The sequence below is a fragment of the Equus quagga genome, chromosome 10 (genome assembly GCF_021613505.1).
Source record: "Equus quagga isolate Etosha38 chromosome 10, UCLA_HA_Equagga_1.0, whole genome shotgun sequence".
In the NCBI taxonomy this organism is placed as follows: Eukaryota; Metazoa; Chordata; class Mammalia; order Perissodactyla; family Equidae; genus Equus; species Equus quagga.
In genome coordinates, this window is record NC_060276.1 from 41,874,122 (window position 1) to 41,888,041 (window position 13,920).

The window sequence follows — 13,920 nt, forward strand, 5'->3', positions numbered from 1 at the left end:
TTCAAGCCCAGCTTGCTTAAGTGTCCCCGCCTCTGTAAAACTTTCCCCGAGCCCTGTTGCCCACGGAAGTTTCTGCTGCCCCTAAGCACTAATAGGAAGCAGCTGGCCATGATCAGAGGCTCCTGGTTTTGTTGATATCTTCTTGTTTCCATACATCTTGTCTTTTCAAATACATCATCAACTCAAGGACAAAGACATGTCTCTTTTTTTATGCTTAAAACACACAACTTTATTGATGGCATAAAAATAAAGTCTCAAATGTATAAACATAAGTCCACACAAAGGACCAAAGATTACCTTACTTATGAAGAATCAGTTCAGTTCCTGCTCATGAAGCATACTAAAAATATCTCAATCCAGACAAAGTAAAAATCAACACATGTATTTTCAGTACAAGTTTGAATTCATTTGGTGTTCATAAAATGGTCCAACTATAGACCATCATAAGTAACATGAGTTTTGAAGTTATAATGCAATTTACAATGTGCATTACTTCCAGGCTGCAAAACCAAAATATTACTCAAATTTTTTGGAAATACAAAACTAATCAGAGTTTACTTAATAATAGCTCAACTCTTTCTTTCACCTCAGGGTCATTGTATTCTGCCGCTAAGACTCGAAGTTTCTTGGCACATGCTTTAGGCCTTTGGAATACAAAATAAAGGGAATTTTTGCTGAACTTGTCCTGGGTAAATACTTTTGCTCTTCTTTTAAAATGGTAATTTATATTTTCAAATAGAGAAAGAGCATTAAGAATATTCTCTTTTGTCTCTTTCTTGCTAAAGATATTAATCAGTGATGTTGGTGCATTAGCAATTAGCAAATCTTTTGTCATAGATGGATTTTTAGAGAAATTCAAAAGCATTCCCAAAATATGGTCTTTAGTTTCTCCACTTCCCACAGTCAACAAACGAAGAAATTCTGAAATATAATTTGTAACCATATGCTGATACTCACTGATAATAGTCAGGTGCTTTATCAATCTTAGTCCTGCCAGCTGCACATTTGAATTCAAGGGATAAGTGACGGTGTCTTCACATACTTGATTTAAGTATGTTTTAACCTTCCTATGATTTTCAGCAGCCACTGAGATGTTATTCAGTGCATTTAAAGCCTTGTGCCTAACACTGGGGTAGGGATTATTGAGCAAGCTTTCAATAATTGAGATTTTGCCTGCATTACGAATGACTTCATGGGAAAATGGATAATCAGGACTGTTATAGAGAGCATTATTGGCTATTTCATGAATAGAAGGGTCTTCAGTCATCTCAATCATGCAAATGAGTTTTTCAAGCTCTCTTGGATCCATGTTAGCTTCGCGTTTACAGCGGCAGGCCCAGGGCTGAGTTTTCTCCCCAGACCTGATCTGCTTTCTGAGCTCATCTTCAGGTGGGAAGCAGGACTCATTTTGGTATGGAAATTTCATTTCCGTCCAGATCATGGCTCCTGCCCATGACCCCATTCCTGCCCCTGGGACCATGGATGGATATGTGCCTCTTGACTCAGCTGACTTTTTGGCTTTAGTGTTAGGTGTAGATTTGTCCTCACTTCTGTTTTCATTACCATCCCGGAACCAGGACCTTTCATCAACTCCACCAGCAGCCTCAAGCTTATCCTTGATGCCAGCCTTACGCTCAAAATTGATATCTTTCTCACTCTTGGATCTGGACTCATTACTGTTCTCACTTTCAGCCCAAAACAAAGACCTTAAACTGATCTCCTCAATATCAGGGCTGGATGCTCTACTTAGCTCATCCTCATCTACATCCTCAGCCAAAGTCCAGGACCCCATGCCAGCCCTTTCCCCAGCCCCAAGCCTAGAACCTGTAGTGGTTGCATTTCCATCCCAGAGCCAAGACTCTTTCCTGGCCTCAGCCCCAGCCACAGGCCCAGCCTCAGGCCCCACACAGGAATCCATACAGGTCATCTCTTCAGATCTTATCCAGGACCCAATATTGGTCTTGTCCTTAGCCCCAAATCTGCAACTAATGATGGCCTCCTCCCCAGCCCCTGATGTGGATTCAACACTGGCCTCATTTTTAACTCCAGGCCTGGATACAATACCAACCTCTTCCCCTCTCCAGAACCAGGACCCTGTACTAGCCTCACCCTCAGCCCCAAACCAGGATCCTTCATTGGCCTCTGTACGAGCACTGATCTGGGACCTTCCACTGGCCTGGTCCCCAGCCCTAGCCCAGGATCCTCCACTTGCCTGGTCCTCAGGCCTCAGCCTAGACCCAGCCCAGGACTTTCCACCAGTCTGATCCCCAGTGCCAGCCTGGGAGCCTCCTCCACCAGCCTGACTCTCAAATCCAGTTTTGGAACAGCTAACAGCCTGATCCCTAGCCCCAACCCAGGACCTTCCACTGGCCTGACTCCCAGTGCCAGCCCAGGACCCACCACTGGACAGATCTGTCAGCCCTGAACTAGACCCTCCAACAGCCTGATTTTCAGCACCAGACCAGAACCCTCCTCCACTGGCCTGATCTTCAAAGCCAGGTTTGAGACAGCTACCAGTCTGCTCCCCAGCCCCAGCCCAAGACCCTCCACTGACCTGACTCCCAGTGTCAGCCCAGGACCCACCACTGGACTGGTTCAAGGGCCCCAGACTAGACCCTCCAATGGCCTGGCCACCAGCCCCACCCCAGGACCCTCTTGCATTGGCCTGACTCCCACTGCAAGCACAGAACCATCCACTGGACTGATCCTCAGGCCCCAGCCTGGACCCTCCACTGGCCTGGTCTTTAGTACTAGCCCAGGAATCTCCAGTGGACTGGTCCCTGGGCCCCAGCCTAGACCCTCCACCAGCCTGGTCCCTACTGTCAGCCCAAGCCCTTCTTCCACTGGCCTGATCCTCAAATCTAGGCTTTGCCCCACCACCAGCCTGATCCCCAGGTCCAGTCCAGGACCCTCCATTGGCCTGGTCCATAGCCCCAACCAAGAACCCTCCACTGGCTTGGTCCTCAGAGTCAGACCAAGACCTTCCTGTGGACTGATCTTCAGGCCCTGACCTGAACACTCTACCAGCCTGGCCACCAGCCCCAGCCAAAGACCCTTCTTCAGTAATCTGATCCTCAAATCTGGGCTTGGACCCACCAGCAGACTGATCACCAGTCCCAGCCCAGGAGCCCCCACTGGCATGGTCCATTGCTCCAACCAAGAATCCTTCATTGGCCTGGTTTCCAGTGCCAGCCCAGGACACAGCACTGGACTGGTTCTCAGGCCCCAGCCTAGACCCTCCACTGGCCTGCCCACCAGCCCCAGCCCAGGACACATTTTCACTGGCCTGATCCTCAAATCTAGGCTTGGATCCCCCTCCAGACAGATCACCAGTCCCAATCCAGGTCCCTCCACTAGCCTGGTCCACAACTCCAGCCCAGTATCCAATATTAGCCACATTCCCAGCCCTAAGTTCAGCCCAGGATCCTCCATTAGCCTGAATTCCAGCCCCATCCTGGGACCTTCCACTGACCTGTTCCTCAGCCCCAGTCCAGGACGCTCCATTGACCTGGTTCTCAGTTTCAGTCCAGGACCCTCCAATGGCCTCTTCCCCAGCCCAGGATACTCCACTGGCCTGGCCCCCAGGCCAGGAACCCTCACTGGCCTGACCTCCAGCCCAGGGCTCCCCAATAGCCTGGTTCCCAGTAGCAGCCCAAGACCCCCCACTGGCCTGGTTCTCAGCCCCAGTCCAGGACCCTCCAACGGCCTTGCCCCCAACCTCTGCCCAAGAACCCCCACTGGGCTTGCCCCCAGCCCAGGACTCTTCACTTGCCTTATTCCCAGCCCAGATACCCCCACTGGCCTGGTCCCCAGCTCCAGCCCAGAATCCAATACTAACCTCACTCTCAGCCCTAGCCCCAGGCCAGGACTTAATGCTGACCTCATCACAAGCCCCACCCCAGGACTCAATACTGGCTTCATTCTCATCATCAGCCCAGGACATGCTATTCTCCCAGTATCCATCCCTGGCCTGAAACCTAAATTTGATCCATCGCTCAGAAGCAATCCAATCCTCAATACCAATCCCACTCCAGTAATAGTCATGGACCCTAGGCTGAGTCTTTCTGCAGGCCTGAGTGTCTGTCCCACCCTCACTTTCAGACGTGGACATGGCCTTAGCCTTGGGCTTTGCATAGGCTTCATCTTCTCCTGTGGCTTCTGCCTCAGACTTAGGTATAGCCTTGTCTGCTGTCCCAGGCAAGGTCTTACTCTGGGAATGGGCCATGGACTGAGGCTGGCCAGAGTCCATCATAGCTACCCCAGCCTCTACCTTAAACTCAGCATTGAGATTGCCCCTGACCTTACTCCTGGCACCAAGCAAGGCATCAACCTGGGAATTGGCCACAGCTTGGGGCGGGGCCGAGTCTGTTGCAGCCAGCCCAGCCCCTGCCTTAGACACAGCATTGGGATTTCCCCTGACCTTCTTCCTAGCACCAGACAAGGCTTCACCTTGGGAAGTAGACACAGCCTGGTGCTGGGCAGAACCCATTGTATCTGCTCCGTCCTCTGCCTTGGACACAGCATTGGGATTTCCCCAGACCCTATTCTTGGCACTAGGCAAGGCCTCACCATGAGAACTGGCCACAACTTGGGAATGAGCAGTGCCTACTGTCTGAGTCTGAGCAGAACATGTTGTATCTGGCCCAGCCCCTGCCCTAGACACAATATTAGGATTGCCCCGGACCTTATTCCCGGCACCAGGCAAGGCTTCACCTTGGGAATCAGACACAGCTTGGGGCTGGGCAAAGCCTGTCGTATCTGCCCTGGCCTCTGCCTTAAACACGGCACTGAGATTCCCCCTGACCTTATTCTTGGCACCAGGCAAAGACTCATCCTGGGAACTGGCCACAGCCTGAGGCTGAGCAGAAACTGTTTTATCTGCTTGAGGCTGGGCATTGCCCCTGACCTTTTTCTTAGTACCAAGGAAAGCCTCACCCTTTAAAATGGCCACAGCCTGGGGCTGGGCAGAGCCCACTGTATCTGCTCCAGCCTCTGCTCTAGACACAGCATTAGGATTGCCCTGAACCTTCTTCCTGGCACCAGACAAGGTTCCACCTCGGGAATCAGACACAGCCTGGGGCTGGGCAGAGCCCATTGTATCTGGCCCAGTCTCTGCTTTAGACACAGCATTGAGATTGCCCCGGACCTTATTCTTAGTAACAGACAAGACTTCACCCTGGGAGTTAGCCACAGCCTGGGGCTGGAGAGAGCCCACTGTATCTGGCCCAGCCCCTGCCTTAGACACAGCATTGGGATTACCCTTGACCTTATTCTTGACAGCAGGCAAGGCCTCAGCTTGGGAACTGGCCACAGCCTGGGGCTGAGCAGAACCTGTTTTGTCTGTTTGAGCCTGGGCAGAGCCCGTTATATCTGGCCCAGCCCCTGCCTTAGACACAGCATTAGGATTGCCCCTGACCTTATTCTTAGTACTAGACAAGGCTTCCCCCTGGGACCTGGCCACAGACTGGGGCTGGGCAGAGCCCACTGTATCTGGCCCAGGCCCTGTCTTTGACACTGCATTGGGATTGCCCCGGACCTTCTTCCTGGCACCAGGCAAGGCTCCACCTTGGGAATTAGACACAGTCTGGGGCTGGGCAGATCCCATTGTATCTGCTCCAGTCTCTGCCTTAGACACAGCATTGGGATTGCCCCGGACCTTCTTCCTGGCACCAGACAAGGCTTCACCCTGGGAAGTAGACACACCTTGGGGCTGGGCAGAGCCTATTGTATCTGCTCCAGCTTCTGCTTTGGACACAGCAGTGGGATTGCCCTGGACCTTACTCCTGGCACCAGGCAAGGCTCCACCTTGGGAATTAGATACAGTCTGGGGCTGGGCAGAGCCCATTGTATCTGCTCCAGTCTCTGTGTTAGACACAGCATTGGGACTACCCCGGACCTTATTCTTGACACCAGACAAGGCTTCACCCTGGGAATTGGCCACAGCCTGGGGCTGGGCAGAGCTCATTGTATCTGTTTGAGTCTGGGCAGACCCCACTGTATCTGGCACAATTCCTGCTTTAGACACAGCTTTGGGATTGCCCCTGACCTTATTCTTAGTGCCAGACAAAGCCTCACTCTGGAAATTAGCCACAGCCTGGGGCTGGGCAGAGCCCACTTTATCTGCTCCAGCCCCTGCCTTGGACACAGCATTGAGATTGCCTCGGACCTTCTTCCTGGCACCAGGCAAGGCTTCACTTTGGGAATTAGACACAGTGTGGAGCTGAGCAGAGCCTGTTGTATCTGACCCAGCCCCAGCCTTAAACATAGTACTGGGATCGCCACTGATCTTGTCCTTAGTCCCAGGCAAAGCTTCACCCTGGGAGCTGGCCACAGCCTGGGGCTGAGCAGAGCCCATTGTATCTGTCTGAGTCTGCGTAGAGCCTATTGTATCTGACCCAGTCTCTGCCTTGGACACAGCATTGGGACCCCCCCTGACCTTATTCTTGGCACCAGGCAAGGCCTCACCCTGGGAATCGGCCATAGCTGGGAGCTGACCACAGACCCTCTGTTCTGCCTCAGCCCCTGCCCTAGAAATGGCATTAGAATCACCCCTGCCATCAACCCTGGAATCAAGCAAAGCATCAGCTTGGGTCTTGGCCCCAGCCTGAGGCTGTGCACAGATTTTTGTGTCTGTCCCGACCCCTGCCTTACACTTGCCTTTGGCTTTGCCCCGAGTCTTACCTCTAGTACTAGGTAAGGCCTCAGTCTGGCTCTTGGTGGAAGCCTGAGACTGTGTCTTTGTGTCTGTCCCAGTCCCTTCCTTAGACATGGTGTTGGCATTGCTGTTAGCCTTAATTTTGCCATCAGGCAAGGCATTGGCCTGAACATTGGTCACAGACTGAGGCTGTGCATAGGACTCAATGTCTGTCCCAGCCCCCACTTTATACATGGCATTGAGATTGCCTCCGCTCTTATCTCTGGCATTAGGCAAGGTCTCAGCCTGGGAATTGGCCCTCACGTTTGCCTTGGCCCCTGTTTTACACATGGCATTGGAATTGCTTCTACCCTTAACCTTGGCGTCACGTATAGCCTCAGCCGGGGGACTGCTTACAGCTTGAAGCTCAGCAGCAGCCCTCATGTCAGCTCCAATCATTGCTCTAGATGTGACACTAGTATTTCCCCTGCCATCCACCTTGACACCAGATATTGCCTCAGCCTGTTTCTTGGCCACAGTCTGAGGTTGTGTAGAAGCTCTCATACCTGCCCCAGCCCCTGCCTTACACATGGCATTGGTATTACTCCCAGCATCACCCCTTGCCCCAGACACGGCCTCAGCCTGGGCCTTGGCTACAATCTGAGGTTGGGCAGAAGGCCTCATGTCTGCCCCAGACCCTGCCTGAGACAAAGTTTTGCAATTCCCCTTAGCCTCAACCCCAGCACCAGGCATGTCATCATCCTGAATCTTGGCCACAGTATGAGACGGTGCACAGGACCTCACATCCACTCCAGCTTCTGCCCTGGACATGGTATTAGAATTTCCCTTATTATCAATTGTGGTACCACGCCTGGCTTCAGACTGAGTCTTGGCCACACTCATAGTCTCTTCCAGGGCTTTTGCCTTGGTCTCAGCCACAGTTTCAGTCTTGTTTATGGCACTCATCTTGGCCACTTCCCTGGTCACTGCCAAGGCCTTACCCTGTGTCACCATTACTCTGTTCACCTCTGTCTCTTTTTCAGCCAATATACGAGCTTCTGCTTTGGTCTGAGTCATTGCTTCTTTCTTGGTCTCTGCCTTGGCAACCAATGTCCAAGCTTTAGCTTTGGTCTGGGTCACTGCCTCCTTCTTGACTACTCTCCCAGCCTCAGAGTCAGTTTGGGTTACTGCCTCTTTCATGGCCACTTCCTTGGCTTTGGCCTTGGCCTCAGTCAGAGTCACTAGCTCTGTCATGACCACTGTTCCGACTACTGTTTTGGCCTCAGATTGGGTCTCTGTCTCCACCCCAGCCATTGCCTCGGCCTGAAATCTGGCTTTGGGTCTGGCTTTAGCAGTGGCTTTAGTCCCTACTTCAGCTCCAACCCCACCTCCTTCTCCAGTTTCTGCTCCAGACTTGGACTTGGGTCTAGTCTCAATCTCTGTCTCAGTCATGGCTTCACTCACGGCCAAGGTCTGGTTCTGCACACCAACCACAGTCTCCATCTTGACTCTGGACCCATTTCTGGCAAGTCTCCTCACACTCTGGGCTCTTCCCTTGGTTAATCTGTAAATGTAGTAGCAGGTACCAGCCCAGATCACCAGTCCTGCAGCCACCCAGCCCACTTCCTGAATGCGACCCATGTAATCACCCCTCCTGAAGGCACGAACAAGGTACAGGGGGGCTCAATCAGGCTGGGGAAAGAGGGTAGTAGGTCTGGGTGTAGGCCTGTGAGGGTGTTGGTCTTCAGCAACTCAAAGGCCACTACGGCTGCCACTGGAGGTGGACCTAGAAGTGGAGGAAGGAAATGGACTAAAATTTCTCTTCTAATTCTGTGCATCATACAGATAGATACACAGAAGGACAGGAAAGCGTAGAAATGATGCGCTTGGTGGAAGAAAAGGATGGTTAGCAAACTCTCTCTCCATCCATTTATTTTATCCCTTCCCCATCTTCCCCAGTGCCCCAAAATTTTCCCCCTAGGTACTTCCATACACATTTCCTTACACCAAAAGAACAGTGGATAGGATAGTGAGAGGGCTGACTATGAATAGGAGAGACTGAGAAGCCCTCAGACCTTGATTTTTACTGGACCTACTTTGGTCACCACTCCCACAGGCCCCCACCCTCATACCAACCTGTAATGATGGATGCAGTTCCCTCCTCTTTCCTTCTCTTGATTGGTGACACACCCTAAAGTAGATCTATAAACTCATGAGATCTGCGGACCTAGAGACAGACAGACAGACAGATGAAGGGACAGATGGGAGTGGAGATTTTGTTCTTGATGTGACAGGGATATTATTAGCAAACTACCTCTCTATCCCCCTCAGTTCACCCCACTCCCTGTACCAAAATAAAGGTGAGGGTGTAGGGTAAGTGACAGGGATGGCGGGCAAGGTGGCTGAGAAAGGGAGAGGCTGAGGATCCTCCAGACTAGACACTGGCCCTACTGGATGCATGCTGGTCTCCACCAACACACCCCAGAGGCCTACTCAGGCAGTCCTCATCTTCTTACCCGTCTCTACAGATCAGGGGCAATTTCTTCCTTATTTTTTTGCTTTCAGTGATCTCAAGCCCTACAGCAGACCTGCAGGTAGATCTATGGACAAGTAAACAAACAGGAGGTTAAGAGACCGAGTCCTTCGTAGAACAGACAAGCACCCTGATCCCCGACCCCAGTAGCTGCCTTGCCAGAGCCCATGTCCAGTTTGCTAATGTGTCCCATCTTGTGGTCCCCCCCCAAGTCTTCTCTCAGTCACACTTCAGCCTACCTTTACCCCAACATTCCTACTGTTTCCTGCCCTGAAATCGGTAGGGAGTATGGTAACACTGTGGAAACCCGGCAGAGTATAGGAGAGGCAGAAGTACCCTTCACTGAGATCCTCTCAAGTCTCTGCCACCTTCTGTGCCCACCCTCTTCTGTCGTCCCCAGGCACTGCCCACCTTCACACCAACCTTCATGGTTCCAGGCCAGTCTCCCCCTTTCCCTTGCTTCCACTGGTAAACAGCCCTACGGTAGGCCCATGGGAAGAACTAGGAACAAACAGAGAAAAAGGAGAAGGTGAGTGTTGAGTGCTTGTGACATCCCAGCATCTAAGACACAGGTCCTAGTGTCTGTCTTACTGGATTTAAAGACCCACTCATAGGCAGGCAGAACCTGGGGCTTCCCCAGCACTGAACCGGGCAGGGTGGGAAAGGGAGGCAGGAAAAATAAAGGGGGGGTGGAGACAGAGGCAAATTGTTTTAAAACCACCTGTAGGATTCTAGAGCTTCTCCCAAAAGTCCATTATTTCCTTCACCAAGATGATCAGACAGGCGGGAGGAATCTGGAAAACTGGAAAACTGCGAGATAGATGGAGGCCCCCAGATCCCATACTCTAGATTCATAGCCTACTGCCATCCACTTCCCCTTAAACCAATTCATAGGCGTCTCCAGCAGATGAGACAAGGTGTGGGGGAAGGCTTTTGCTTCTGCAAAATCACTATCCTTCCCTTGCAAAGGCTATCTCAAAAAAAATAGTAATGTTCTTTGATACAACAATTTGTACTTTCTCAACATTATCTGAAGTGCAAATAAAAGCATCTGTAGCAAAGTTCGCTGTCTTTATTGGTCTTCAACACAATTTAAGTGAAAAATCGGAAGCTCGGTAAGTAAACGCAGTTTAGGGAAAGTCCCCTAGCCAGCCCCGCCCCATATCCCGAGCCTAAGTTCCTGTCATAGAGAATTCACATAGAACTTCAACAGTTCACAGACAGGGCCCGTGCTCACACTAACCTCCACAGATCCTGTGCAGTTTTCTCCTCTCTTTCTTCCCTCGCCTCGCAACAAACAGTGCCACACCGAACTACTGTCCGTCAGACAGGAGAGAGTAAAGGCACTGACTGCTTGGACCATCACCCAGGACACAGATCCCAATACTCGCCCTTCTGGATTCAGGAACCAGGTTATCAAACGTCCCTCCCCGCATTCCGACATGCCACCCCCACCATCCCCGCCGTCCAGTCCCCAAGGCCCACCATTTTCTCCGCAAACGCCACTGTGGCGTGTCCCTTCCACTGAAATGAGCAGGAAGCTGAGTAGACTTGTGAGGTCAGCGATTAGAGTCAGAGAGAGATACAATCTCTGTATTTCCCTCTTGAGACTCTCCCCCCGCAGCATCCGCCCGGTCAAAGCCCTGCACAGACGTAGGCAGGGGGAGGGGGGCTCGGGAGAATCAGGGGCGAAGGCTCCTAGAACTTGAGCCCGCTTAGTCCCCGACCCCCGGACCACTAACAGGGTCGGCCGTCCGCTGCCGCGCTGGCCTCGGCGGGCGCCCGGACGCTTACCTGCTCCGCTTCCCGGGCCTGATGCCAGCCCGCCCTGCGCAGGGCAGCGGGGAGCTGGTACCCAGACGGGAGTGACGACTGCTCCGAAGGCTGCGTCGCTCTGCAGCTCCCGGTCACGTGAGGGCCCCGCGTCACCGCCGAGCTCTCCCTCCTTCCCACACCCCCACCGGCCGGCCGGCCGGCCGGCGGGGAGTTCAACAGGAGCCCCCTCGCCACCTCCGCACACACGACTTCCCCCACCACCCGTCTGTGCACGAGGCCCCAGCGCGCAGCGCCCTGTCACTCAGCTCGGTCCTCTCCAATCTGAGGGCCCCCAAGTGGCCTCACCGCCCCGTGGTTGGGGTCTGCCCTTCTCTGGTTACCAGGGAGGGTCTGCATCTCACTCACCCCCAGGTCTTAGCTCCAAGCTTTCTGCTGCTATTTTGAGGAATTCTCTCTTTCTTAGGCTATAAGACCAAAGCTCACTATCGGGTACCTTGCTGCGTCAAAATGAGCTGGGGAAGGGATGTCAGGAAAGAAAGTAGAGAGTGCATGTAGAGGCTTAACTTTCTTATGTTCCTTTTTCTTTTCTTTTAGCATCGCCTTCAATGTTTTTGTAGTTGGGAAATGCAGCCAAGCCATTTTCATTCAACACTGAAAAATTATGTGGTAAAGATAACAAAAGACTCATTTGTTTACAGTGTTTTTTGCCACATTAAAAAATGTTTTCTAGTTGCTATAAACTATTTCACAGCTTTCAGAACAGACTAGTAATTGTTGACATTTTAAACACAAAATTTTGCTATACAAGACCGCACGTTTTCAATGTGATCTGTAAGTTAATCTTTGGAAAGACATTCAGTTTTCTAATCTTGGTAGTTTTCCACAAGTGATTTACAACCTTTTGAAGTTCTGGCTGAACTTATGACCTCATGTCAGATGTCTGAGAACTTCATAGATGATTCCTGGATGATTGAATGAAGACCCAACTCCTGATGAACTGAGTAGCTGAAAACTAGTGATTTCCCGGATTAACCTGTTTTCCATTCAAGGGGTTTTATCTGGATTTTACATAAGCGTATGATCAAATCAGTCTCATCACATCATCACACCCTTGAAAGGACCGTTATCCCACTGACGGAAATGAGACTCAACGGATGGAATTTTCATTTAACTGTGACACTGGTGAGATATCTCTGGTGTCTGTCATTCATGTACCATGTCACCCTGGGAGCAGCTAGTGTCCTGCATCTTCCAGCGGAGACAGTGGTGCGGGTCTGTGGGTGACTGTGAATCCTTGCAGCACCCCTGAGATCCATGTCATTTTTCCCTCACAAAAAGCACAGTTTACAGGATCCCAAGCAGTCACCAGGAGAAAGAAGCCTTTTCATTCCCTGCCTTCTGTCACAATTTCACTGCACCCCGAGCCCCTCAGAATAATCCCAGAACTCAGGAACAAAGTATGCAGAAATTAGTCCCCAGACATCCAGCTGTTCCGGCTGGGGAGTTACTCTAAATATAGACCCTTCAGGCAGCCTCTTTGTTAGAACGTTGAAATATGACACCCAGCAGGAAGCTCCCTGGGTGAGGGGACCCTGCGTGCAGGAGGCCCTTTCAGGAGGAGCCAGAGAGCCCAGAGAGCCATAGAACCTCACTAATGGCTTTTCAGAACTCAATTGCCCGTGACCAGCTTCTGTTCTCCACTAAATAGAAAGATTCAGATATTGGTTACATAAACAGTTAAAACTTTAAGGTAAACAAACAAAAAAACCATAAGCATGAGATGTCAAAAGGCTAATTTGTAAAAACTCTTACAATCATTGATAAAATGATAACAACCTGATGGAAAAAGGTGCCAAAGACATGAATGGATTTGTTCACAGGAAAGAAATACAAATGACCAATAAACATACGAAAAGATGCTCAACTTCAAAGAAATGCAAATCAAAACAACTATGTCTTACCATTTCACCTAGGAGTTTATCAAAATTTAGAAATTTGATAACATTGTTGACTGGTTTTTGGAGAAACGGGCACTCCCACACTGTTGGAAGCAGATACTCTGATGCAACCTTTTTATGGAGGGCAATTTGGCAAATTCTATTAAACAATAATTATAATATCTCACGAATTCTTTGACCCAGCAATTCTATTCCTAGGAATTTGGCAAGGCTATATACCAACACAGTTTCACATAAAACAACTTTTTAAAATCTTTATATACTTACATATCTATTGTACTACCTGTAAAGTTTTTAAAAACTGACACACGGTGCCGGCCCCGTGGCCGAGTGGTTAAGTTCCAGCGCTCCTCTTCGGGGCCAGGGTTTCGGTGGTTCGGATCCTGGGCATGGACATGGCACTGCTCGTCAGGCCGTGCTCAGGGAGCATCCCACATGCCACAACCAGAGGGACCTTCAACTAGAATATACAACCGTGTACTGGGGGGCTTTGGAGAGTAGAAGAAGGAAAAGAAACAAAAGAAGAAGATTGGCAACAGTTGTTAGCTTAGGTGCCAATCTTTAAAAAAAAAAACTGAAACATGAAATGTCCATCGACAGGGGAAAGATTAAATACATTATGTTAAATTTATACAATAAGGCTGATTAAAAAAAAGATTTAGCTCTATGTATCCTGATGGAAAGATACTTAGGGCATTTTATTATTTGCTGTTTATTTTCTGTAATTACACACAAATTTCATGAGAATACATTCTAGGATAGGATTCAAACTCAGAAAAAGCACTAGTGCTGGTTTGACTCCACTATCCTCATCCAAAGCACAATTATCCTCCTTTGTTATAAATTTGTTGTTAAATGCTCTTCTGTACATTATATACACATACACGACTTATGAAAATATATAAACGGGATCATATTTAACATACTGTTTTGCAACTTTTTTTTCACTTAAACTTATATCTCAGAGAACTCTTCATGCCAGTACATTTAAAGCTGCTTTGTTCTTTTTCTACATACTA

At 50.1% G+C, this 13,920-nt stretch overlaps 1 protein-coding gene across 6 annotated transcripts in view; it reads right to left on the reverse strand.

The window, feature by feature from the left end:
- ARMCX4 (armadillo repeat containing X-linked 4) overlaps positions 1-11,046 on the reverse strand; it is a 15,852-nt gene extending 4,806 nt beyond the window's left edge. For 2 of the 6 annotated variants that reach the window (XR_006890401.1, XR_006890402.1), the window contains exons 1-4: positions 10,962-11,046; positions 9,591-9,668; positions 9,151-9,234; positions 8,771-8,861 (exon numbers count right to left, since the gene is read on the reverse strand). Coding sequence is in view for 4 of the 6 variants with exons in the window: in XM_046674120.1 (XP_046530076.1) it covers positions 548-8,275 (7,728 nt within the window). In the remaining 2 variants the exon portion in view is untranslated. Of the gene's footprint in view, positions 1-259; positions 8,421-8,770; positions 8,862-9,150; positions 9,235-9,578; positions 9,669-9,888; positions 9,970-10,410; positions 10,497-10,961 lie in introns of those variants that run through there. The other 4 variants (XM_046674120.1, XM_046674119.1, XM_046674121.1 and 1 more) reach the window with 4 other exon arrangements.
- Between the last annotated feature and the right edge of the window lie 2,874 nt (positions 11,047-13,920).